The sequence below is a fragment of the Podarcis muralis genome, chromosome 2 (assembly GCF_964188315.1).
Source record: "Podarcis muralis chromosome 2, rPodMur119.hap1.1, whole genome shotgun sequence".
Lineage (NCBI taxonomy): Eukaryota > Metazoa > Chordata > Lepidosauria > Squamata > Lacertidae > Podarcis > Podarcis muralis.
Genome location: NC_135656.1, coordinates 110,027,759 through 110,055,062, shown reverse-complemented (window position 1 = coordinate 110,055,062; position 27,304 = coordinate 110,027,759). Strand labels below are relative to the sequence as shown.

General features: G+C 46.5%; 1 protein-coding gene across 3 annotated transcripts in view; it reads left to right on the top strand.

Annotated features, from left to right (window-relative positions):
* The window catches only part of DDR1 (discoidin domain receptor tyrosine kinase 1), a 65,050-nt gene that overhangs the window by 11,219 nt on the left and 26,527 nt on the right, over positions 1 to 27,304 (top strand). For all 3 annotated transcript variants that reach the window (XM_028719768.2, XM_028719766.2, XM_028719769.2), the window contains exons 2-4: positions 20,164 to 20,289; positions 24,389 to 24,491; positions 25,776 to 26,004. In XM_028719768.2, coding sequence (XP_028575601.2) covers positions 20,211 to 20,289; positions 24,389 to 24,491; positions 25,776 to 26,004 — 411 coding nt within the window. In that variant the 5' untranslated portion in view covers positions 20,164 to 20,210. The remainder of the gene's footprint in view (positions 1 to 20,163; positions 20,290 to 24,388; positions 24,492 to 25,775; positions 26,005 to 27,304) is intronic.

The following is a 27,304-nucleotide window of genomic DNA, read 5'->3' as shown; positions in this document are numbered from 1 at the left end:
TACTAAAGGTAAAGGGACCCCTGACCATTAGGTCCAGTCGTGGCCGACTCTGGGGTTGTGGCGCTCATCTCGCTTTATTGGCCGAGGGAGCCGGTGTACAGCTTCTGGGTCATGTGGCCAGCATGACTAAGCCGCTTCTGGCGACCCAGAGGAGCGCACGGAAACGCCGTTTACCTTCCCACCAGAGTGGTACCTATTTATCTACTTGCACTTTGACGTGCTTTTGAACTGCTAGGTGGGCAGGAGCAGGGACCGAGCAACAGGAGCTCACCCTGTCACGGGGATTCGAACTGCTGACCTTCTGATTGGCAAGTCCTAGGCTCTGTGGTTTAACCCACAGCACCACCTGTGACTGAAGCTACTAGATATGCCTAAAACATCTTCCTTAATTTCAGTGAGTCTTCCCTGAGTAGTTGGAGGCAATGTCATGGGAATACACCATCTTTTTCTCTCTCCACTCTTTGGCCGGGGTCCTGTGCCCTTAAGGACTGTGTAACGGGCAGAAATTCAGGTGCAGCTTCCCCCATTGCTGCATGCTTGTGTGAGGAACTACTGCACCTGTGGAATGTTGGCCTGAAGACTGCAGAAAAAGGACACCTTACTCACATTGTGTCTTGTCTCACAATCTTACGTGGTTGGAGTAAAATTTAGTAAGGAGACTGTAAAGTACTTTTTGCTTAGTAAAAATGCTGTGGAGAGGCGCTGTAGAAAAATGATAGTCATGGGGGCAACAAGCAAGTACAGTGGTACCTCTGGTTAAGAACTTAATTCGTTCCGGAAGTCCGTTCTTAACCTGGAAATGTTCTTAACCTGAAGCACCACTTTAGCTAATGGGGCCTCCTGCTGCTGCCGCTGGAGCACAATTTCTGTTCTCATCCTGAAGCAAAGTTCTTAACCCAAGGTACTATTTCTGGGTTAGCGGAGTCTGTAACCTGAAGCATCTGTAACCTGAAGCGTTTGTAACCCGAGGTACCACTGTAGTTGATTTGTTCAGTGTGCCTGGCCCCAAAACTTCCAGTTACTGTATAGTCAAGGAAACAATGTTAAACTTAAGAAACATGAAATGGTGGTTTTTCGGTGTTCACTCCCCTCCCAGCCCTTTTCACTCTATTTGCTTAAAAACCAGTTTTCAGGATTTGCTTTCGGGTGAAGTATGGGCAGCACTGTAGTCTGGGGGCCTGAGTTCCCCAGCACCTAACCTTTGAGCCAGAGGTAGATTCCTCCCCCCCCTTGAAACTACAGTGGTACCTCGGGTTAAGTACTTAATTCGTTCCAGAGGTCCATACTTAACCTGAAACTGTTTTTAACAGTTTAGCTAATGAGGCCTCCTGCTGTTGCCGCGCCGCCAGAGCACAATTTCTGTTCTCATCCTGAAGCAAAGTTCTTAACCTGAAGCACTATTTCTGGGTTAGAGGACTGTAACTTGAAGCGTCTGTAACCTGAAGCGTATGTAACCCGAGGTACCACTGTATAATTATTAAAAGGCTATTCATTCATTGTCACATTTTCCTCCCCTGTTTTAAGATGATTCCCACAATGGATGTGTCCTTTTTTACTAAGAGGGCTTTGCGCCTTTTGGCATGGGTATAGTTGTAAGAGATTTATGCATCTTTCTGAAGTTCCGTTGATCTGGCACAATTAAAGAGCATAATGCTCTTCAGTGTTTTTTAAAAAATCTATTCTAAAAGTTTGCCCTCTTGGTAACTACCCAGATTGGAGAAATCTGAATTTTGATAGGGTCAAAAGTAAAGTTCTGTATTTTGGCGGGAATTACCAGATGCACAAATACAGGATGGGTTGACAGCACTACATGTGAAAAGGATCTAGGAGCCGTAGTACAGTGGTACCTCGGGTTAAGTACTTAATTCGTTCTGGAGGTCCGTTCTTAACCTGACACTGTTCTTAACCTGAAGCACCACTTTAGCTAATGGGGCCTCCTGCTGCCGCCACGCCGCCGGAGCACGATTTCTGTTCTCATCCTGAAGCAAAGTTCTTAACCTGAAGCACTATTTCTGGGTTAGCGGAGTGTGTAACCTGAAGCATATGTAACCTGAAGCGTATGTAACCCGAGGTACCACTGTAGACCACAAACTTAACGCGAGTCAACAGTGTGATGCAGCAGCAAAAGAAGCTAATGCTATTCTAGGCTACGTCAACAGGAGTATAGTGTCCAGATCAAACAATAGGTAAAGGTAAAGGTACCCCTGCCCGTACGGGCCAGTCTTGACAGACTCTAGGGTTGTGCGCCCATCTCACTCAAGAGGCCGGGGGCCAGCGCTGTCTGGAGACACTTCCGGGTCACGTGGCCAGCGTGACATCGCTGCTCTGGCGAGCCAGAGCCGCACACGGAACGCCGTTTACCTTCCCGCTAGTAAGCGGTCCCTATTTATCTACTTGCACCCAGGGGTGCTTTCGAACTGCTAGGTTGGCAGGCGCTGGGACCGAACGACGGGAGCGCACCCCGCCACGGGGATTTGAACCGCCGACCTTTCGATCGGCAAGCCCTAGGCGCTGAGGCTTTTACCCACAGCGCCACCCGCTTCCCACGATCAAACAATAGTCCCACTCTATTCTGCCTTGGTCAGACCACACCTGGAATACTGTGTCCAGTTCTGGGCACCACAATTTAAGAAGGGTATTGGCAAGCTGGAACATGTGCAGAGGAGGGCAACCAAGATTATCAGGGTTCTGGAAACATAGCCTTACGGAGGAACAGTTGAGGGAGTTGGAGAAGAGAAGATCGAGAGGTGAAATGACAACCATCTTCAGATCATCTGAAGGGCTGTCACCTGGAATTCTGGAGCAAGCTTGTTTTCTCCTGCTCTGGAGGGTAGGACCCAAACCATTCAGATTACAAGGAAGGAGATTCCGACTCAACGTTAGGAAGGACTTTCTGACATTAAAAGCAATTTGTCAGTGGAACAGAAGGTGGCAGACTCTTATTCATTGGATGTTTTAAAGTAGAGGTTGGAAAGCCATTTTTTCAGGGATTCTTTAGTTGTGATTCCTGCATTGCAGGGGGTTGGACTAGATGACCCTCGGGTCCCTTCCAATTCTACGCTTCTATGTATTTTGTTTTGGTGCTTGTAAACCGCCTTGGAAGCTCCACTGAAGGGGCAGCATATGCATCCTTTAGAAAACAAAACCAAACCAGGAATCTAACCGATGCCTAGCACACGAGAAAGAATTAAAGCCATTAAAAGGAAAAGAGCTAATAAAAAGCATGTTTGGAGGGGGATCTCTAAGTGGTTATGGCTTAAGTTTAGGGAATCCTGCTTTCGGAGGAGGCTGGTGCAGATAATCCCTCCGGCCGCTTTCCAAATTTATGAATCATGTAGACGCACTGGCTGGAGCCGTGCATGATGGGAGGAGGAGGGGGGCTTGAGTTCGGGTCTAGGCACGAGGGGCCTCGTCCTAGCAAGGGAGCTGGACTCTTGCCAAAAAGGTGCGGTGGAGAATATGCAAACCCCAAAAACACTAAAAAAGAAAGGGTGATGTAATTGACAATTGCCTAAATATAACCGTGCAAGAATTAACGTAAGGTCCATTTATATCGCAGACTACCCATTGCAATGTTTTGCAGAAAATAGAAAGCAAAGTTGCCATTTTAACGTGTGCTACCCAATATCTCAAAACGCGAACACTCGTCTCTGATGAGAAACAGCCAACGCTACCTGTTGCACAGCAGTGCTGACCCATCCAAATGCTGTGACTGCATTCAGAAATAATGCTAAACCAGAGTTTATTGTCATGGGGATGAGCTGCCAAGAATCTTTGCTCTCCCTCCTCTCCTTCCTTCACTCGTGGGGAGAGGAAATTAGAAGCTTCCAATTGAGATTAGTTTGCTGTTTGAGTGCAAACCGCAGTTTGCTGGGTTCAGCCACAATGGCGAGCTCTCACTAGCGGTCAAATGCAACTACAGTCGTACCTTGGTTCTCAAACGCCTTGTGACTTGAACGTTTTGGCTCCTGAACGTCGTAAATCCAGAAGTGAGTGTTCCGGTTTGTGAACATTCTTTGGAACCTGAATGTCTGGCGCAGGTTCCGTGGCTTCCGATTGGCTGCAGGAAGCTCTTGCAGCCAATCGGAAGCTGTGCCTTGGTATTCGAATGTTTTTGGAAGTCAAACGGACTTCCAGAATGGATTCCATTTGAGAACCAAGGTATGACCGTAAAAGCTCCTGATTTCCCCTTACAGATTTCCCCTTACAGAAGGCGAGGAAGCTGTGCATAAGCCCAGGGCCTATGGCTGCCCTCTGTGCATAATGTTGACATATGATTTAATTTTGTATCTGAAAGTAGCCAGTATGTATCTGGCAATTACATCAAGAATTTGTATGGGTCAGCACAATGCAGTAACTCCCTCTCCCGAAGTATGTGTTTGAAATACTGAGGATTCGTATTCTATGTAAACGTCTTCAATTTTAAAATATTCTCTTTATTAGATGCCCGAATCCTGTGCTGGCATTTGCAAGGGAGAAGATATGGGTGCTTAACCCTTGCTCTACCCTTCCAACCGTGCCTTGGTTTCTGAATGTTTTGGAAGTCGAATGGACTTCCAGAACGGATTCCGTTCGACTTCCGAGGTACGACTGCAGTAGCATTTGTTTACATCTACATGTATCTTCCCCCCAAACAGCTGAAAGTGGTGTACAAGAGTCTTCGACTCCTCACAACAGTCTTATGAGGTAGGTTAGGCTTGAGAGATGGGGACTGGTTCCACCCAGTGGGCTTCATGGCTGGGTGGGAGATTTGAACCCGGGCCCTAACCCATGGGTAGGCAAACTAAGGCCCGGGGGCCGAATCTGGCCCAATCACCTTCTAAATCCGGTCCGTGGACGGTCCAGGAATCAGCGTGTTTTTACATGAGTAGAATGTGTCCTTTTATTTAAAATGCACCTCTGGGTTATTTGTGGGCCATAGGAATTCCTTCATTTTTTCTTCTTTTCAAAATACAGTCCGGCCCCCCACAAGGTCTGAGGGACAGTGGGCCGGCCCCCTGCTGAAAAAGTTTGCTGACCCCTTCTCTAACCACTACCCTACAGTGGCTGTTTCAGGGCTTAGAGAAGGCCACCAGACAGGATGGCAGTTGCCATTTGCTTGCCTGCTCCTTTCATACGTAAAAGGCAGAGTTGCGAGGGTCAGATTTTAGCATTGAAAGGGATGAACGGGTAAAAGGGGAGCTAAACTTCCCTCCCGCAGCCTTAACTTCCCTTCTCAGCTCACTTCCAGTACGAGAGGCAGACTGGCAAAAAAGCAGGAGGAGAAAGAGTTCAGGCAGAGGATTTTGGTGAGGTAAAGCGAGGCAGGGAAGGGTTTAGTTCCCCTCGCTTGCGTGCCCTTATAGATGCTAAAATTAGACACCCCCCACCTGCTTTGAAAACATGAGCAGGGCTGTCAAGTGAGCAAGCGAATAGGGTTCCCGCCATTGTGTCTAGCCGAGCTCTGAGATATGTGAAGTGGTTTGAGCAATCCTAAATAATTGTACAGTGGTACCTCGGGTTAAGTACTTATTTCAAAATATAAATAACAATAAACTGTAAAAGTGTAAAACATTAATCTCTATTTCTTCTTCGTCTTCATCTCCTTTTTCATTTATTGTGGGAGCCTATTTTTGGTCAGCTGTACAGTGGTACCTCGGGTTAAGAACTTAATTCGTTCCGGAGGTCTGTTCTTAACCTGAAACTGTTCTTAACCTGAAGCACCACTTTAGCTAATGGGGCCTCCTGCTGCTGCTGCCGCCACGCTGCTGGAGCATGGTTTCTGTTCTCATCCTGAAGCAAAGTTCTTAACCCGAGGTACTATTTCTGGTTTAGCGGAGTCTGTAACCTGAAGCGTATGTAACCTGAAGCGTATGTAACCTGAAGCGTATGTAACCTGAGGTACCACTGTACTATTATCCCCACTCGCTGTTAACTGCAAAATGTGGGTATTTTGTGCAGGGCTAGTGGGGGCTTTTGCTTTCTGCTGTTGCATGAATTACGTTTTAAATTCTCGACAGGGATATGTCAGGGCGAACAGGTGGAGAGATCCATGGGGGGAAGGAATTGTTTCCTGTGGGCTTTATCTCTGAAGCTTTATTGATGGCGTGACTCTACATCTAGGCCCCTAATCCGACCCCTTCCCCTATTTGAAGCTAGACAGCGTCACGGTGTGAAATTCTGGGCAGTCCAGAAAGGGAGTTACTAATAAACAGGATGCTGGGGCTACCTTCGCTATAGGGCAGCAAAGGCCACCCTATAATTAGAAGGGAGCATTGCTTGGCGGTGACGCAGAAGTCACGTAATCCCACATGGAGCCCCTTATTCCGAATTGCTTTTCTTTTCTAAAACTGATCTCCAGGGAGCAGCAGTGGTGTTAGTCGCGCCCAAGAGTAGACCCGTTGAAAGTAATGAACACAACTAACGTAGCCCCATTAATTGCACTGGGTCTAACCAGGGTGGATTTGATTTAAATCAAATCAATTTAAATCACGATTTAAATCACGATTTAAATCACGATTTAATTCACTAGTCAGTAAGACTTGATTTAATTTTTTTTTTTTTAACAGAAAGACTCATTCTTGCTGGTACAGTGGTACCTCTGGTTACAGACGCTTCAGGTTACAGACTCTGCTAACCCAGAAATAGTACCTCGGGTTAAGAACTTTGTTTCAGGATGAGAATAGAAATTGCGGCCCAGTGGCAGCAGGAGGCCCCATTAGCTAAAGTGGTGCTTCAGTTTAAGAACAGTTTCAGGTTAAGAACGGACCTCCGGAACGAATTAAGTTCTTAACCAGAGGTACCACTGTATAATCTTAATATTTACAACCAGATGAAGGTTTCATTTTTGGAATAATAAATTTTCAGAGTAGTTTTTACAGTTATATCAAAAATTACTGATTTGGTTATACTATTGGAAATACATAGACAGATAATTATGAAATTATTGTGAGGTTTAATAAGTTAACTGTTTATATTTGGACAACTTTTCTGCTGTACTTTATTGGAAGGAGAAAAACAATCATTTCCTTAATAACAATTTATTTAACTAAAGCAATAACATTATAGCATATGTATCCATGTTTGTTAACTGATGTGGTTAAACTTAAAAAAACAAAAACAAAACTTAGACTGAGTTTTAGCACACATGAAAAACTTAAAACAAATCCTTATAGGATTTCCCGATGAATAGCCTTTGGACTATAATGTAACTTAAACAGAAAACTATCTTTAGAAGATTTTTTCCTCCAGAAGCATTTTCTTTTAAAAATCAAATTTAAATCAAAATAATCTAATTTAAATGGGACGCGGGTGGCGCTGTGGTCTAAACCACTGAGCCCAGGGCTTGCCGATCGGAAGGTCGGTGGTTTGAATCCCTGCGATAGGGTGAGCTCCTATTGCTCTGTCCCAGCTCCTGCCAACCTAGCAGTTTGAAAGCACCTCAAAGTGCAAGTAGATAAATAGGTACTACTCCGGTGGGAAGGTAAACGGCATTTCCGTGCACTGCTCTGGTTCTCGAGAAGCTGCTTACTCATGCTGGCCACATGACCTGGAAAAACTGTCTGCGGACAAATGTCGGCTCCCTCGGCCAGTAAAGCGAGATGAGCGCCACAACCTCAGAGTTGTCCGTGACTGGACTTAACAGTCAGCGGTCCCTTTACCTTTTAAATCTAATTTAAATCCAAATTATCCAATTTAAATTTTAAAAAAATCTGATTTTTTAGATTTTTTTAAAAAAATCATTGATTTTTACCCACCCTGCGTCTAACCAGTCATGTCCCGTTTTTTGGTCTGGCACTTTGGCGTGATTCAGCTGGCCAGAGCGCCAGAACAAAAGGCCCTCAGGTTTTTTTTGGGTTTCATGCTCTTGCCCGACGCGTCCCGATTTTGATCCGTGGGATATTGGAGGGTGTGTTGCTCTGAGTGGAACTTTGTTGGACGCAGCACTCTCTGTTGCTGTTTACATGAGACGGAAACGATGCTACCAATGTCACGTTTCAAGAACACAAAATTATTTATGGATGTGTCGCTCCAGAAACTCAGGCCGCATTCACACCAACACATTTGAAGCACTTGAGAGAGTCATGACATTCCCCCCCTAAGGATTCTGGGAGCTGTAGTTTGCTAAGAGAGTTGTTATGAGGCCCAGAGTTCCCTGTGAAGAGAAAGAACACAGAAAGAACCTTAGTTTTCCATGTATAAGACGAGGGTTTTTTAATTTAAAAATTATGTTTAAAATTGGGGGTCGTCTTATATACCGATAGTGCATAGGGGGAACGTGGGATTGGTTGCGGCTATTTGGCGTGTTATTGTTGGCTGCGGCAAGGCTGGTGTTGATTGGGTGTCACTGCGGCAACAGGGCGGGCGATTGGCGTCTTCTGCTGGCGCGGGGATGGGCGATAGGTGGCTTTTGGGACACGTGCTAGTGGCAGCGATTTTCGGCATAAAAAGCTCAACAACTTTTCTTAATTTGGAGTCCCCCAAAATGGAGTCTTATACACGGGGGCATCTTATACACGGAAAAATACGGGACTTATTTATGCTGCACGTAGTTGAACTATGGAACTCGCTGCTACAGGATGCAGTGAGAGCCGCCAACCTAGGTGAATTAAAAAGTGGATTATGGGAAGCCTTAATAAAATCTTATTTAAAGAGGATTAGACAAATTCATGGAGGAGAGGATTGTCAATGGTTACCAGCCATGATGGCTGCGCTCTGCGCCCACAGTTAAAGGCAGCGATGCTTCTGAATATCAGTTGCTGGAAACCACAGGAGGGGAGAATGGTCTTGTGTTCGAATCCTGATTGCAGCCCAATAATCTGTTCAACAGCCTCACCTTTTGTAGCTGGAGTCAGTCAGCACTCCACTCTCCCAGGCCAGATGGGAAAAGGCCAGCAAGGCAGGGTGCAGTTCTGCCAGGGCTCACAGCCGAGATGGTCTCATTTAAAACAACACAGAGGAAAATTTAAAAACAATTTAAAAGCAGCTGCAAGCCAGGCTGTCAGGCTGGTTATACACGACCCCTCTTTCGGTATTATTTGCGCCTGCAAACGTTTTATTTATTTATTAAAAAAAAATTACACACCGCTAATTCACAAAGAAGCTGTCAAAGTGGTTCACGACAACTGTACACGAAACTACACGATACAAAACCATATCAGTAAGTTAAAATCAGAGAAATCACATAGCTGCGGTGGATGTATAAGACCGATGGAATAGAAAAGTTTTCAGCAGGTGTTAAAAGTTAGGGTGGTCTCACGGCTTCATTTCCAGCCAGTGCATATCCTGTAGCTTCCTGCTGAAATCCTGCCACTATTCATACCGCAAATGCTGTGGGTTTTTCTTTTAGTTGTCCTGCTTTTATTGTGATGTAGCTTCTCCAGACAGCAGTAGTGTGGTAGCATTGGGCAAGCATTGCAGGGCAACTAAGATAAAGATAAAAAAAGATAAAGGACCCCAGGCCGGTTAAGTCCAGTCAAAGGCGACTATGGGGTTTCAGCGCTCTTCTCGCTTTCAGGCTGAGGAAACCGGCATTTGTCCACAGACAGCTTTCCGGGTCATGTGGCCACCATGACTAAACCGCTTCTGGCACAACGAGACACCATGACGGAAGCCAGAGCGCATGGAAATGCCATTTACCTTCCCGCCGCCGCAGTACCTATTTATCTACTTGCACTGGCATGCTTTCGAACTGCTAGGTTGGCAGGAGCTGGGACTGAGCAACGAGAGCTCACTCCGTCGTGAGGATTCAAACCGCTGACCTTCCGATCAGCAAGCCCAAGAGGCTCAGTGGTTTAGACCACAGCGCCACCCACGTCCCTGCTAATAAAGCAGAAAGAGCCACCAACACAAATACATTTTTACATCAGGAACGTTTCAAGCAGCAAAAGGGACTTACTGCACTGCAGTATAATTTGTACTGCTCAAGTGTAGCTGGCTCAGACCCCATATATTGGAATGAAATGGATTGCTTCTCCTCTGGGTTTTACAATTTGTGCCGCGAGCCAAGTTCTTAGGAGCATTTATCAAAGCAAATGAAGAGAAGATGAAAGAATTGGATGGAAAGGGCGATCTAATTAAACAGATGATACATATGAGCATCTAAATGCTGATTGGTGGATGCTTTCATGAGGCCGGATCATGAGATATCATGTCATAATTTCCAATTCACTTCCAGCTCAGTTTTTTTTTAAAGTATTCACTGGCTGAATCCTGGTTGACCTTGCTACACTGCAAGGAACAGAAGGAGACTACCAAAAAGTGTCCTGGGACAGGCTTCGGGGTGTGTGTGGGTGTGTTTAGTATCGAAGAGCACTTCCAGATTACCTGAATGAACATTTATTCTGATTTGCTTGCAGGGAGGTTAGATGACGTTGCATCAAAGCAGGTGTTATCTCACACTTTCCACTGCCACTTACCCTCGCCACTTTCCTTATTGGGGTCTTTGGGGGAAGCGGGTTTGTATTTCAATTATAATTTTGTTTGTATTTGTATTTCAATTATAATTTTGCAACCTGAATTTGCCAGGATGTGGCTGAATCTCACTGGAAGATAGCGACAGTCTTGAAGTACATAGAGGAGTTAAGATGGACAACTTTCTTACAGGCCTGTCTCCTGTGACTTTAACATTAACCTGTATATTATTGTTATTTATCATTATTATCAGTTTCACAATAGAACGATGGGTGTGTGCGTCCTCCAAACATCTATATTGGGACTAATGCTTTTTCACATGTTCATAAATGGTGGAGATTGGGGATAACAGACATGGTATCCTCTTTTGGTGTGGACTAAAAGGTAAAGGTAAAGGGACCCCTGACCGTTAGGTCCAGTCGAGGCCGACTCTGGGGTTGCGGTGCTCATCTTGCTTTATTGGCCGAGAGAGCTGGCGTACAGCTTCCAGGTCATGTGGTCAGCATGACTAACCTGCTTCTGGTGAACCAGAACAGCACACGGAAACGCCGTTTACCTTCCCGCCGGAGCGGTACCTATTTATCTACTTGCACTTTGAGGTGCTTTCGAACTGCTAGGTTGGCAGGAGCAGGGACCGAGCAACGGGAGCTCACCCCGTCACGGGGATTCGAACCGCCGACCTTCTGATCGGCAAGTCCTAGGCTCTGTGGTTTAACCCACAGCGCCACCCGTGTCCTGCTGGTATGGACTACAACTCTCATAATTTCTGAACGTTAGCTACGTTGCCTGGGGCTGATAGCTGGAGTCTGGAAACATCTGCAGAGCATCACATTTGTTACCTGCGAGCCATAAGCTGGTTGCATTTGCTGATCATATCAAAGCAAGCAAATTTTGAAATTTGAAAGGAACAGCTTTTCCTGCCTTCAAATAAATGGGTAAATTAAAAATTGAAATGTAGGTGAATTGTCGTGAGTCCTGGGTGCTTCAAGTTTCTGGGTGCAAATCTGTGGTTTTAGAAACGGAAATCTGAGCTGTTCACAATACCTGACTTTGTGTTTCATGGTGAAATGCGGAATCCCACAATGGAATCTGAACTTTGCAGCTGGGAATTGCACATGACTTGACATTCCAGCAGTTGCGAGCTTCTGAAATGTGTGGCTTGCATCTGTCCTTCTGAATGCACCCCTTCCTGGTTCATTTTGGCTCGAAAATGATCTGACCTTTTTGCTATAAGGGGTATTTTCATAGCCTTGCTTAATTCTTTCATCCATCCTTGTTTTCCTTCTGGGGAATGTTGTTTGCTTATGCAGTTAAGCCTGTTGCTAGAGATTGGCTTCTCTCTGTATGTGTGAAAGCTGAAGGGCAAAAGTCTAGAAAGGGAGTGGTGAGTTATGTTAAGTGGAGGTTTTTGTGTGTGAATATTGGAGAGGAGACAAGCATTTTCATTCTCTCTGCAAGTTCAGCATATCTAAGAACTTGGCAAAAAATAATAATGTAAAGAGTTTGGTTTGGAGGAGTGCGAAACTGCCTTCATTCTTGGACCAGCAGTCTCTAGAACGGACATACAGTGGTACCTTGGTTCTCAAACACCTTGGTTCTCAAACAACGTGGAACCCAAACACTGCAAACTCGGAAGTACGTGTTCTGGTTTGCGAACTTTTTTCAGAAGCCAAATGTGCTCCATTTTGAATGTTACACTTCCGTTTTGAGTGTTATGTTGAGGTCTGCCTGATTTTGCTGTTTATTTTGCATTTTTGCTTTTGTGGCTCTTTGTTTTGTTTTTGTGACTGTGTGGAACCCAGTTCAGCTACCGACTGATTGATTGTGTCACTGCAGTACATTGTTTATTGCTTTCATTTATGGATCAATGGTATCGTTAGATAGTAAAATTCATGTTAAATTGCTGTTTTAGGGGTTGTTTTTAAAAGTCTGGAACGGATTAATCTGTTTTGCATTACTTTCTATGGAAAAACGCTTTGGTTTTGGAACCGACTTCCGGAATGGATTAAGTTTGAGAACCAAGGTACCACTGTAATCAGTCCAGACTGAAAAAAATGATAGGGAAAGCTGGTTGTCCCCCAGCTGACCACTCCATTGTCCAAAATGAAAGGATGCCCCCCCCCAACCATACTTTTTAATAGCCTGGCTGTGGATGTGGAACAATAAGGGCTTGCCGAATGGACCATTCAGCTGGTCTGCATTTAAAACTTCCTTGGAATGCAAGTCACATTCTGCCCAAGCTGGGGTCCGGAGACAGTTTTGCTCACTCTCACCCTTAGCACGTGTGACTCTGAGACAATTTGGAAAGTTGGTGCTCTGGAGGAAGGAGGAGGAGGAGGAGGAGGGATGGGTGGTTCTGTCAGTTTTGGTTAATCTCAGCTTCTCGTTTTTCCAATGTTTAGATTACCGCACTTCCACATCGGTTTGCAATATATTTTTTTAAGGCCTTGTGAAAATTCCACACCGGTTTGCGAAATTCTTTCTTTAAAGGTCTTCTGAAAACGAGTGAACAGACAAATAAATAGTACAGTGTATGCCTTTTTCTACATGTTAATGCAGCTGGAGACTGTACTTGGTAGGGCAACACAGCCAGATTAGCGGGGTATAAATAAAAGAATAATAATAATTCAGGGTAATTCAGGGAAGTGCCAGTTTTAAAGTACAGTGGTACCTTGGGTTACAAACCCCTCAGGTTACAAACTCTTTGGGTTACAGACTCCACTAACCCTCGCAGTAGTGCCTCGGGTTAAGAACTTTACCTCAGGATGAGAACGGAAATTGTGTGGCGGCACCGGGAGGCCCCATTAGCTAAAGTAGTACCTCAGGTTAAGAACAGACCTCCGGAACGAATTAAGTTCATAACCAGAGGTACCTTTGTGTTTGGTCTACAAATGCCTAGGGACGTGCAAGCTGAACCAAATCTCTCCCCCATCCCTGAGAAAGACACAGGCAGTCTTTTTGGGGTGGGTGGGGGAGCATGGAAGGGGAAAGAGTGGGACATAAATTTAATAAATAAAACCAGAGGTTAAAGGACCTCGGCCTCCGTCGCAGCCTCCGATCGTTTCCCTTGAGCAGGGACCCACGATGACGTCCGGCTCTATAGCCTGTTTAATATAATGGTTAATTCTCTGCTGGCAGGGAGTCAGGACTGTAGGGCATCCACGGAGCTTTGCAGCTTTCCACAGCAGGCCAGTTAAGCTGGGCTGGCACTGGGATCCCAGCTGCCGGGCATTCTTGCCTACATAGCTGGGATTCCTTGCCTTCCTTACCCCTTCAGCGCATTTTGCGCTTTTTCTCTCTCTTTCTTTCTCCAGGAGGCCCTGGGAGATCTCTGTGTTGCAGGGGGTTAAAAACCAGCTGGGCGACATGAGGACACCCTCAGCTGCTGACAGGAGCTGGGGGTGGAGTGGGGTGGGCAAGGGACAGCAGCAGCACCCCAATTTGTTATCTGACGGACATCCCTGCAGGGGATACCCTTTAATCCCGCTGAGGCTTTAATATGAGCCAGAGTTTAGCCCCATAACATGTTTTTAATGTTTAGAGTTCAGCCCAAGGCCACCATTTCAGGTTTAAGTAGATTTCAGTGGTGGGTTGGTGGGAGACTCATAGCACAGTTCAGTGGTCTGCTCTTGGGTATATATTTGTGGTTTCTCTGCACGGTTCAATTTCCCCCTCCTTATCAGTAATAATGATGATGATATTATAGAATATAATAGAATATAATAGAATCATCATCATTAACAACAACAGCAACAACAACAATAACGGCGTTCTACCTCTTCTTCACAACAGCAACAACAACAACAATAACAGCTTTCTACCTCTTCTCCAACCTGCTCTTGGACAGGTTGGGCAGCTTTTACACTGTTTTAAAAACATTATTATTAATACTACAGTGGTACCTCGGGTTAAGTACTTAATTCGTTCCGGAGGCCTGTACTTAACCTGAAACTGTTCTTAACCTGAAGCACCACTTTAGCTAATGGGGCCTCCTGCTGCTGCCACGCCGCCAGAGCCCGATTTCTGTTCTTATCCTGAAGCAAAGTTCTTAACCTGAAGCACTATTTCTAGGTTAGCAGAGTGTGTAACCAGAAGCGTATGTAACCTGAAGCGTATGTAACCCGAGGTACCACTGTACAGTGGAACCTTGGAAGCCCAACGCCTTTGAACTCGGACGTTTCTGTTCCCGAGCGATCAAAACCTGGAAGTGATTGTTCCGGTTTCCGAACAATTTTCGGAACCCAAACATCTGGGGCAGCTTCCAATTGCATCCTGCAGCCAATCAGAAGCTGCGCCTTGGTTTTTGAACTGTTCCGGGAGTCGAACAGACTCCTGGAACGGGTTAAATTCGAAAACCAAGGTACGACTGTATTATTAACATTTCTTTCCTACCTTTCATTTAGGATACGTATAACTCCAATTTCTCTCTCCCCCACCCTTGCAATTTATCCTCACAACAACCCTGTGAGGTAGATTAGGTTGGGCACAGTGATAGTTTCTAGCCCAAACTCCACCAATGAGCTTCAGAGCTGACACAAGATTTATAAAGGTCTTTGTTGGGGTTGCTGACTTACATTTTTCAGCGTTATAGGTTCTCCAGAGAAGAATCACATTAAGGACAGTGTTCTGCCTCCTGCTTCCTCTGAAATCTGGAATGGAGAACTAGTGGCTCCCAGATGTTTGCTTCCAACTCCCATCAGCTCCAGCCAACATAGTAAAGGACGATGGAAGTTGAAGTCCAGCAATACCCCCCTGCTTTAAGCAGACCCATTCCGTTCCAGCCCTAGGGCCTAGCGAAACAACACCAAAGGAAAGCATTTTTTTGTACATGGCATGAGAGCATCTCCCTCACTACTTGATACTATTGCATACCCAGGATCATTTGTTATTTGTTTGCATGTTTATTAGGGTCGCCATATGCCCAGAATTTCCTTGACATAGTCAGAGTACGGCAGTCGGAAGCAGTGTCCAGGTGGAAATTGCTGAAATGTTTGGGGGAAATCCGGACATATGGCAACCCATGTCAGAAGTCTAGATTTTGCCGAAGTTCCTTGAAAATTGCTCAAAAATTTTATTTATTTATTTTTGAGGTTTTGCAAAATAAAAATGAGAAGCTTAACAACTTTGGCCAGAAAGAAAAAAACCTCAACAACGTTTGTGTCCGGATTTTCACTTTTTGAAATATGGGAACCCTAATGTTTATAAACCACACTTCCATATGAAATATTGCAAGGCGGCATCCGACCGAAAAACACACAGGGCTGCGTTAAAAACAACAAGAATGGCAGATGTCAGTTTAACCCAAGGGAAACGGAAGGTGTGGGTGACTTTTTGGTTGGGGTGGCACCCCAAATTTCCCATAGCCCCTCAACCCCCTCCTGATCTATACCCATGGGAGACCTCCCATAGAATCGTAGAATTGTAGCGCTGGAAGGCTCCCTGAAGCTCATCTGGTCCAACCAGCTCAAACTATTTGCCTTACTAACCCAGATTTGTCTATATTGACTGGTATTTCCTCTCCAGGGTTTGGGGCAGGATCTTTCCCCCCAGGTCTGAGACCTTCTGCATGCAAACATCTGCCCTACTGTGTACTATAATAGGTCCATCTTTTAGAGGGAGCAGTCGTTGTTGAAGGTCTGAAAATTTCCCGGCCCTGGAGTGTGGCAGTTTCTCCCAATTCTTCTACTAGATATGGGATTCCTCCTCCTCGTTGAATCCGAAGGGGGGTGTCCCCGATCAATGCCTTGATTCATCCCCCTTTTCCCTTTCACTTTGGCACCCCCTTGCCCCACGGCCTGTCAGCTGCTGTTTACTAGCCTTAGATCAAGGCAGCTGTTGGGACATTCCAGCAAAGGATTGTGGGAGCAGCTGGCCTACAGCCCTTTCACCCCCACCCACCCCCACTTCACCCACCACCCCCAACCTACTGGTCAAGAAACAGCAGGGGGGGAGTGCGGCCTGGGTTCCTAGGAAACAGATTTGGATTCCTGCGACTGTTTCTTAGGGAAGCTGCGCCGAGTTAGTGGAGTGTTTATTTGGAACATTTCCCCTTCACAATATGAGAACGTCTTATGAAGGAACGTTCTTTGAAATGCCCCGTGTCTTGTAGAGTGTGCATACTCTGATTATTAAGCAATTTGAGTCACTCATTAACTGGAAATGTTTTGGCCTCTGCCTTTGAGTCAGTTGCCCACACATTTTGGGGAGAAAGCGTTTCCAGAAACAGAGGTACTGATGGTGCTTCGGGATGGCTTGTTTATTGAGCATTCTTCCTGATTCATTTGCAGGAAGAGATTAGACGACTGTTCGCTATTTAACGAATGTTCGTTCCGATTTATTCTTTATTTTTTTGTGGGGAGGTTAGATGATGTTGCATCAGAGCAAGTGTCAACGGGCCGTGTGTTTCGCTGCCTTTCCCCTTATTGCGAAAAGTCTGAATTTTGGGTGGGTGGGTTTATTGTTTGAGACCTCCCAGTCAGCCATATTTGCACAACCGGAATCTGCTAAGTCTGTGATTCGAAACAATGACAGCCTCAGGCCTGTATGGATGCCACAGCACTGAGGACTTAAAATTGAGGGGCTGATTACTTTTAAAAAAAATGACCAGGGGTGGTAAAATCCGTGTGTGTGTGAATTCTTTGCCTCAAACCTTTCGCAATCTGGATCCTTCTCCCTCCAGAAGATTCTTTTCTTGAGAAAGAAGGTTCCCATTTTGTGGGAATCACCTGGCCTGCAGCCAAATATGTGACTAGGCTAGTCAGATGAAAATGTCATACAAATTGTGTAGAAATATTGGTTCTGAAGCAAGTGTTTCGAACTGCCCTCTGGGAACTGAGGTGCACAGAGCCCAGAAATGCCTACTCAGATATATTTGAATTTTGATTCAGATAGATAGATAGATAGATAGATGATAGATGATGATAGATAGATAGATAGATAGATGATAGATAGATAGATAGATAGATTATAGAGTGCAGTGATGGGGTGGGGAGGTGTAGAAACAGACCCCAAGAAGAAATATTTAGGGAGAAAGAAGCTGCCTCAGGATGGGACCCTCAGAAGAAAGACCATTGAAGGCTGAGCATGCTAAGTGTCCACAGAAAGTCATTGAGGAGAAGAAGAAGAAAAAGAAAAAGACAGATAACCTGGTGGAAAGGGAATGGAATGAAGTATCCTGGAATGGGGCCTAGCTGACTGGCTGGTACCCTGAACTGGAGTTCCCCGCTTTGCCTCATTTTGTTTTGCTTGTCATCACTTTGACGTTGAAATGGCTTGATCAGGGCCTCTGGCAAAGGTCCAGTTGTGTTACTCAAGAGCCTTTAAACTGCTCATGACATAAATCAATAGGGTTGGGGTGCCCACCAGTTGATGAATCAAATATTGTCAATTGACTGTCTTTTAATGACCACGGTCAACTATTATCAAATAATCTGAGGCTGCCGTCGGGTAGATACTGGTTCAGTGTTTTAATTTCATTGCTTAATTGCATCTGACAGCATATGGGGGGGGGGGCTCTTTCCTCCCCAGTTTCCTGCAGATTCCTCTTGCTCTGCACTATTAGCACAAAACTAGATATTACTAGCAAAAATGTGGGTTTCTGAATCCCAATGACAGCTTCGTTTATGGGAAAATAGCTTTGTTGCTGGCTGAGGGTGGGGGAAGGACCCGTTTAGAGCAGAGATGAGGATGGGGAGTGGGGAGGCAGAGGGGTTTGTGGTCTGGAGAAGGGAGTGTTGGCTGGGGAGAGGCCTGAGGGCCGTTTCCTTTTTCCTGTGCGTGGTCTGAAAAAGACACATTGTGTGGAAGCCTTGCTGAAGCTAAGTAGGCCTGGGCCTAGCCAGTACCTGGGTGAATATCCACCTGGGAGCCCAAGGCTGACTTGGCCAATGGGAGAAAGGCAGTATATAAATGCAATTAAAGAAAAAGAGAAAACCCAGTTGCCTCACGAAACACTTCCTCTCATCTTGGGATCCACGTATATATTTGCCTTGCAAATACAGAGTGGGAAAAATGGCAGGTGGAGACAGAGCTAAGTGCTGCCTTCTCATCAGAATTGCTTTTCATAATCAAAGCAACAATTGGGACTTAAAATTATTCATTTGCTTGCAATACCTGCTTTCGCCCTTTGCCGTTTTATAGCTGCTATTTTGCACGTTTCATTTCTGTAATTATACCTTTTTTCAAAACGTGTCTCCTTGCTCTGCCCTTGAAGCTGCAAGATAATAACCAATATCACTCTGACCTCAGCCAGTCCCCCAGTTGCTTGCCTTTTTACTTACAACTCCTCCAGGGGGTGGTACTAGCTGCTAGATTCTTCCTCTATAGTCTCAGTGTTGCATTTGTAGAACTCAACAGGGTCGAGGATGGGACACACCTAGAATTAGTTGGCTCCTGCCTGTCCTCTAGCCACCTTACCTGTCCCAATGGGCACCAGCCAACGCTGCCTTAAACCATGGTTCGTCATTGGCTTACGAATCATGGCTTGCTAGGTACATTCAGCTAAGTTTTACACGGGTGGCTCTGTGGTCTAAACCACTGAGTCTCTTGGGCTTGCCGATCAGAAGGTCAGCAGTTTGAATCCCATGATGGGGTGAGCTCCTGTTGCTCTGTCCCAGCTTCTGCCAGCCTAGCAGTTTGAAAGCATGCCAGCGCAAGTAGATAAATAGGTACCACTGTGGAAGGAAGGTAAACAGTGTTTCCGTGTGCTCTGGTTTCCGTCACGGTATCTCGTTGCGCCAGTAGCAGTTTAGTCTTGCTGGCCACTTGACCCGGAAAGCTGGACAAACACCGGCTCCCTTGGCCTGAAAGCACGATGAGTGCTGCAACCCCATACACTGGTACCTTGGTTAAGAACTTAATTTGTTCTGGAGGTCTGTTCTTAACCTGAGGTACCACTTTAGCTAATGGAGCCTCCCGCTGCCGCCGCGCTGCTACTGCACGATTTCTGTTCTCATCCTGAAGCAAAGTTCTTAACCCGAGATACTATTTCTGGGTTAGCGGAGTCTGTAACCTGAAGCGTCTGCAACCTGAAGCGTCTGTAACCTGAGGTACCACTGTAGTTGCTTTTGACTGGACTTAACCATCCAGAGATCCTTTACCTTTACTTATAGCAGGCTCATTAAAATTAACGGTTACATCCAAGTTAGGTTCATTGATTTCAGTGGGTCTCCTCTAAGGGAAACTCAGCTGGGTGCCACCCAATGAGTCTGGATTCAGCCATCACACAAAGCCAAGCTTAATTGTGGCTTCTCGGTTTGTTTCTCTTGCAGAGTGAAACAGGAGCGATTGGGTAGTGTACTGCTCATTCGCAATGAACAATGCCAGTTGTAATAAATAGTGGCATTGTTTGACCCCACTGGAACATATCTCCTCAATAGCTGACCTAGTCACTAACTGAGTTACATTTTGTTTTTTAGTCTGGTCAAACACTCATTCCTGTAAATCAGCCTTGAGGTCTCCCAAATGCACCAAGTTCGCTCAACCACAAATTTGGCATCTGGCCTTTCTTGCCTGCGATAATCACGTGTTTTGCTGCTGTCAGTGTGTCAGCGCCAGTCCACTTCTGGCCTGAATAGGGAAGCACGGACAATGGCAGGATGCTGGTGACTCCTGAGCATGGAATGTGTGCTATTCACTAGCACAGAGAAAGTGCCTGACCCTCGGAAGCGGAGGGTTGCCCATTCATGTTGAGTCACCTTGCTGTTGTACTCTGCTATCTGTGCGAGACCCACATGTGGTTAACCGCTGTTATCTACTTTTTTTGCAAACAAGGCATGAAGACTCAACTGTCGGTGTAATCATCGCAGAGCCCAGAGAGCATGGTGGGACTCGCAGCGCTTTGCTTGCTGCTCTCGGCGTCCCTTGGTGCCTCGGAGTTGGAAGAGCACTTCGATCCAGGTGAGTTGGATCCAGGTGAGATAGGCTGTGACCTGTTGGTTGAGGAGCGGGAAACTGGAGGGTTCCTTGGTGAGGTGCTGAAATGTGGTGCAGAAGGAGCACCGAGCTTACGGCATTTTATTGGGCAGAAGTGATGGAGATATGAAGGTCGGGCGAGAGGGCAAGGCCAAGTATAAGATGGAGAGCCAAGCAAGGAAAAATGAACTCAGGGCAAGGTTTTTAGGGGGGCGTTGCCAAACTGCCATCCGGTGGGCCTTTCTTCTATGTTGGTGAATCCCCAACATAGTTTTGTCCGATGCTTCTATCTTGTTTCCGATGCACAAATGTGAGAGCCGTTGGTTGCTCGTGAAACCAAAATGGTGCCATCTTTGCACACAAGAGGGAGGCGAAAGCTCTGGAAGCAGCCTAGTGGGGAATGAGCACCCTCAGTGGCCATGGAATGTGTGTGTGTGGGGAGACGAAATGGAGTATCTCAGAGAAGGGCATTGCTGACTGAATGGAACAATGAATAGGAACACTCCACACTGCAACATTTTGTTGCAGGTTCTACTCGTAAGGATACTACAGTGGTGCCTCGTAAGACGAAAGAATCCGTTCCGCGAGTCTCTTCGTCTTGCGGTTTTTTCGTCTTGCAAAGCAAGCCCATTAGCGGATTAGCGCTATTAGCGGGCTTAGCGGATCAGCTGATAAGCGGCTTAGCGGATCAGCTGATAAGCGGCTTAGCGATCAGCTGTTTAGCGGCTTAGCGGCTTAGCGGATCAGCTGTTAAGCGGCTTAGCGATCAGCTGTTAAGTGGCTTAGCGGATCAGCTGTTAAGCGGCTTAGCGATCAGCTGTTAAGTGGCTTAGCGGACCAGCTGTTAAGCGGCTTAGCGGCTTGGGGAAAAGGGGGGGGGGAAACCTGCAGGAACTCGCAAGACATTTTCGTCTTGCGAAGCAAGCCCATAGGAAATTCGTTTTGCGAAGCACCTCCAAAACGGAAAACCCTTTCGTCTAGCGGGTTTTCCGTCTTGCGAGGCATTCGTCTTGCGGGGCACCACTCTATCTATCTATCATCTATCTGTCTGTCTGTCTGTCTGTCTGTCTGACTGTCCTCTGTCTGTCTGTTTCCTGCAGATCAGGACTGGGGAACCTGTGGCCCTCCAGATGTTGTTGGACTCCAGTTCCTATCGGCCCCAGCCAGCCTGGCAAATGGACAGCAGTTGTAGTCCAATGACACCTGAAGAGCCAAAGATTCCCCATCCTCTCTGCCCATGAAATAAGCTTCACCGTCACATCTTGCAGCAGTGGATTCTACATTGTGCAAAGAAGTCCTCCTTGCTGCTGTTGTCTGTTCTGAATTTCTTGTTTCATTCTGTGCCCTAAACTTCTAGCATCACCAGAGGAGATTTAAGAAATTAAGAAAGAACCTCTAGCCGTTTTCTCCACACCATTCATAATATTATCAACTTCTAACATATCATATTTTAATTTTTTTTTTTTTTGGTATACTAAAAATCCCCAAGTGCTTTAGCTCAGGCACGTCCAACAGGTAGATCGTGATCTACTGGTAGATCACTGGATGTCTGTGATGGATCACTGGTAGATCACTGGCTCCCCACAAAGAAGCTAAACAACTTTGGCTCCCCTTAAAAAAAAGCCCTGCACCCTCCAAAAGCGGGCTTTCCTCCTTCCTAAAAAAACCTTAACAGCTTTGAAAAAAAAAGGGGGGTAGATCACTGCCAGTTTTTGATTCTGTAAGTAGATCGCCTTCTTTATGGCTGATCGCCGAAGAATTGATGCTTTTGAATTATGGTGCTGGAGGAGACTCTTGAGAGTCCCATGGACTGCAAGAAGATCAAACGCATCCATTCTGAAGGAAATCAGCCCTGAGTGCTCACTGGAAGGACAGATCGTGAAGCTGAGGCTCCAATACTTTGGCCACCTCATGAGAAGAGAAGACTCCCTGGAGAAGACACTGATGTTGGGAAAGATGGAGGGCACAAGGAGAAGGGGGCGACAGAGGAAGAGATGGTTGGATAGTGTTTTCGAGGTTACCAGTATGAGTTTGACCAAACTGCGGGAGGTAGTGGAGGACAGAGGTGCCTGGCGTGCTCTGGTCCATGGGGTCACGAAGAGTCGGACACGACTAAACGACTAAACAACAACAACAAGTAGATCGCAGTCTTTTGGGAGCTGGCCACCCTGTGCTTCAGTCCAGCCGTATTATTTTGGTTAGCTTACCCTTTTCTGCCTCTTTCACCAACCCTGTGATTTCCCATTTGAAATGGAGTGTCAGCACAGCATATAGGATTCCAAAATGGGACTACATCATACATAATATATGAAGGGCAGCATTATGATGCCGACAGTTTTATCCTCTCTGTCTTCCCTAATCACCCCAGCATGGAATTTGCCCTTTTGGCCATATTCCAGAGTGTCACAAAGTGTTCCAGACAACGGAACATTGAGCTGAAAGCTTGCAGAACATTAACAGAATGTTAAAACTTAGCGTGTCTCTAGAAATGTACATCCTTGGGGTTTTTTTTAAAAGCGTCCACCTCTTGTGTGTGAAATTAGAGCACCCTCTGGTGGAAGTCATTGACATCCAGTACTAAGTGTTCTGCTTTTTGTAGGTAGGACAGTAAAAATAGTAAAAAAGGTAAAGGACCCCTGGACGGTTAAATCCAGTCAAAGGGGACTATGGGTTGAAGCGCTCATCTCGCTTTCAGGCCAAGGGAGCCGGTGTTTGTCCACAGACAGCTTTCCGGGTCATGTAGCCAGCATGACTAAACCACTGCTGGCGCAACGGGACACCGAGACAGAACCCAGAGTGCACAGAAATGCTGTTTACCTTCCCGCCGCAGCAGTACCTATTTATCTACTTGCGCTGGTGTGCTTTCTAACTGCTAGATTGGCAGGAGCTGGGACAGAGCAACAGGAGCTCAGTCCATTACGGGGATTCAAACCACTGACCTTTTGATTGGCAAGCTCAAGAGGCTCAGTGGTTTAGACCACAGCGCTACCCGTGTCCCAGGTAGGACAGTAGCCTTATGTTTGTCTGATTCTTGAATTTTTCAAAAAGGAATTGCACAGTGCAGGGCCTGCCACACTAAAGGCTTGATCCCCAGTGAAGGCCAACTGAACCTTAGGAGGCCTGACACCTCAGAGGATCTCCGTTACTGAGATGGAGCATACGGAAACAGGCAGTCCCTAAGCTACTTTGAGCCCAAGTTGTTTAGGGCTTTGTGGATTAACATAAGCACCTTGAAACAGGCCTGATCGCAAACAGACAGACAAAATGACTTTCGATAGACAGGGCAGTTTACTCAGATGTAAGGCTCACTTTTTTCCCGGCGGGGCATATTCCCATGATACACAGGATAAACTGAGAATATAGAGAACAGCTTAATTCAACACAGGACGGTGCTAGAATGTGGCTGCCATGTTTTTATGGTGGCGGCCATCTTTTCCCACCCCCTCCCCCATTTTCAAAATGGAGTCCCAAGGCCTGTGTTCTTCAGTGCCTTTGGGCATCAGTATCTACCCAAGTATGCCTTTTGGTAGTGTCAGGCCTGGTTATAAGAAGGGACATGTTAAGAAGGGAATATGATTGTGCATGGTGTAGAGAATGTGGATAGGAAGAGGTTTTCCTTTCTCTTGTCTCATAATACTAGCACTTGGGGCTATACAATGAAGCTGAATATTGGAAGTTCTGGGACGGACAAAAGGACGTGTTTCTTCACACAGAACAGGGTTAAGCTATGGAATTCTCTCCCACAATTAGCAGTGATGGGCACCACCTTGGAGCTCTGCTGTGTTGGTGCTGATCATTCACTTCATAGTCATCTGGACACCCACTATGGGGGAAAAAGAAGGATTCTGGTATAGATGGGTCCTTTTGTCCTGATCAGGCCAAGTTCTTCTTATGTTCTCAAGTCTCATTAAAAGCATCCCATCCTAGGTTAACTTGCAACCCATTGGTTTCAATGTGACATACTATAATTGATGTTTTGCGGATCAAGCCAGTATTAATAGCTCATAATTTTCGCAGAGGGGTGTGTATAATGCAAAGGGGTCATCTTTGCTCTTCATTCTCTCGCTTCCTTCCCCCTTTGCAGCTAAGTGTCGCTATGCATTGGGCATGCAGGATCGCACCATCCCGGATGAGGCCCTCTCAGCCTCCAGCTCATGGTCCGACTCGACGGCCGCCAAACACAGCAGGTGACGATGGCCTTTGAAATGTAAAGTTGTAACTTGCTTTTCCCCCTTGCAGTTGTACAATACATTTCAGTTGTACACAGTACACTGCCCTCGTAGACCTGACGAAGGTCTTTTGACCAGGTCAGCTGGAAAGGACTGTTCATGCTATCAATAAGATAGGATGCCCGCCCCAAGCTCCATAATAATAATAATAATAATAATAATAATAATAATAATAATAATAATTTATTATTTGTACCCCACTCATCTGGCTGAATTTCCCCAGCCACTCTGGGCACCTTCCAACAAAGATTAAAAATACATTAAAATGTCACACATTAAAAACTTCCCTGAACAGGGCTGCCTTCAGATGTCTTCTAAATGTCAGGTAGTTGTTGTTCTCTTTGACATCTGGTGGGAGGGCGTTCCACAGGGTGGGCACCACTACGGAGAAGGCCCTCTGCCTGGTTCCCTGTAACTTCAGTTCTTGCAGCGAGGCAACCGCCAGAAGGCCCTCGGAGCTGGACCTCAGTGTCTGGGCAGAACGATGGGGGTGGAGATGCTCCTTCAGGTATACTGGGCCAAGGCCGTTTAGGCCTCCCACATGTCCTTCCACGTGAACATTCGCGGCACTGTCCAGTATGACTGTCATTCTTGGACGCCTTCCCTATAAAGAGCAGTGTGAAATAGGGACGTGTTCTTACCCCAACTCTCCTTGGCGTAGTCTTTCTATTGCCCTCTTATTCCTTCAGTTCGACGTTGTGGACATCCATCCAAGGAGGGATGGGGGTGGTCTGCTCAACCTGGCGTGTGAGAAAAATAGCATGCAAGAGGTGCTAGGTAAAGATAAAGGGACCCTTGACCATTAGGTCCAGTCACGGACGACTCTGGGGTTGTGGCGCTCATCTCGCTTTATTGGCCGAGGGAGCCGGCGTACAGCTTCCGGGTCATGTGACCAGCATGACTAAGCCGCTTCTGGCGAACCAGAGCAGCGCACGGAAACGCTGTTTACCTTCCCGCCGGAGTGGTACCTATTGATCTACTTGCACTTTGATGTGCTTTCAAACTGCTAGGTTGGCAGGAGCAGGGACCGAGCAATGGGAGCCCACCCCGTCACGGGGATTCGAACCGCCGACCTTCTGATCGGCAAGTCCTAGGCTCTGTGGTTTAACCCACAGCGCCACCCGCGTCCCTTGCAAGAGGTGCTAGGGAGACTTAAATGTGATTTGTGAAATCTGCCCCTTCCCAAATACAGGTTCGTTAATCTATCCACCTTTCTGTCTTCTCCCTTTTCTTGCTCTCCAGGTTGGCGCTGAGCGAGGGAGATGGAGCCTGGTGCCCTGCAGGACCCGTCTACCCTAATGATGCGGAGTACTTGGAGATAGACCTGCGGCGGCTGCACTTCTTAACCTTGGTGGGCACGCAGGGTCGCCATGCGAGCGGTCACGGCAAAGAGTTTGCCCGCTCCTACCGGCTACACTACAGCCGGGACGGGCACCGCTGGATGCCTTGGCGGGACCGGTGGGGCAATGAGGTAAGCGAGGGGCGGAGCTGAAGTGAGCACCGGTGAAGGCAGCCAATGGGAGGCGGAGAGGTGGGGCTAGCGGAAGGCGTGGCATTCACAGATTCCACAGCAGTGCCGCTTGTGGGATCAAATGTTGGGCTAAGTTGCGATGTCATTGCTTAAAGAAATATTAGTGGACAGCTACAAAATGTGGAATCGCATATATGGGGTAAATTTGTATGATGCCGTAAATTTGGTGAATTGCAGAGGCTTTATTATGGCAGAGGCTTTATTATTCATTAGGGACGCGGGTGGCGCTGTGGGTTAAACCACAGAGCCTAGAACTTGATGATCAGAAGGTCGGCGGTTCGAATCCCCGTGATGGGGTGAGCTCCCGTTGCTCGGTCCCTGCTCCTGCCAACCTAGCAGTTCGAAAGCACATCAAAGTGCAAGTAGATAAATAGGCACCGCTCTGGCGGGAAGGTAAACGGCGTTTCCGTGCGCTGCTCTGGTTCACCAGAAGCGGCTTAGTCATGCTGGCCACATGACCCGGAAGCTGTACGCCGGCTCCCTCGGCCAGTAAAGTGAGATGAGCGCTGCAACCCCAGAGTCGGCCACGACTGGACCTAATGGTCAGGGGTCACTTTACCTTTACCTATTATTCTGTATTTTTTTTTAAAATCTTTAGCAGGTAAAGATTTCATTTTTCAATGATCGAAATTAGACGGATTTTCATAAACTTAATTGCCAGGCAACCTTGATGCTGTTTTAGGGCAGAGTTTGAAACGTTTAGAGAAGCACTTAAAGTAGTTACCAAGGGAAGGGAGGTTCCAGGTGTTTGATGGGAATGGAGCAGGTTGTGTGAAAGGTTTTTATCTGGACTTGCTTTCAAGGCTTACAGAGCCCATTGGAAAACTGTAGCACCAACAAAGTCTTTTTCTTACTCAGGTGGAGAACCTGTTTCTGTTCTGCCCTGCTTCAGACTACAGGTGGAGTGTGCCTTTTCTCAGCAGATGGCATAGGTGTTGGAAAAATGTCCGGGGGGGGGGGGGACTGTAAGCCCCCAAAATACTGAGCATCCTTCGGTATGCGCAGCTCTAGAAAAGGCACCTCCCTTCTCTTCCAGTGCGCTTCCTAGTGACATATACCAGCTGGTATATGCACACTAATCTTCTGGCATAACACAGCAAGAGGAGTGAGACATCGTAGAGCTAATTTACTGTTTAGTTACACACTATGTACAGACGAAAACATAATTCTCTCCAGCTCCAAGAGAACAAAAAGAAAAACCATATTTTTCGCTCTATAAGACGCACCAGACCACAAGACG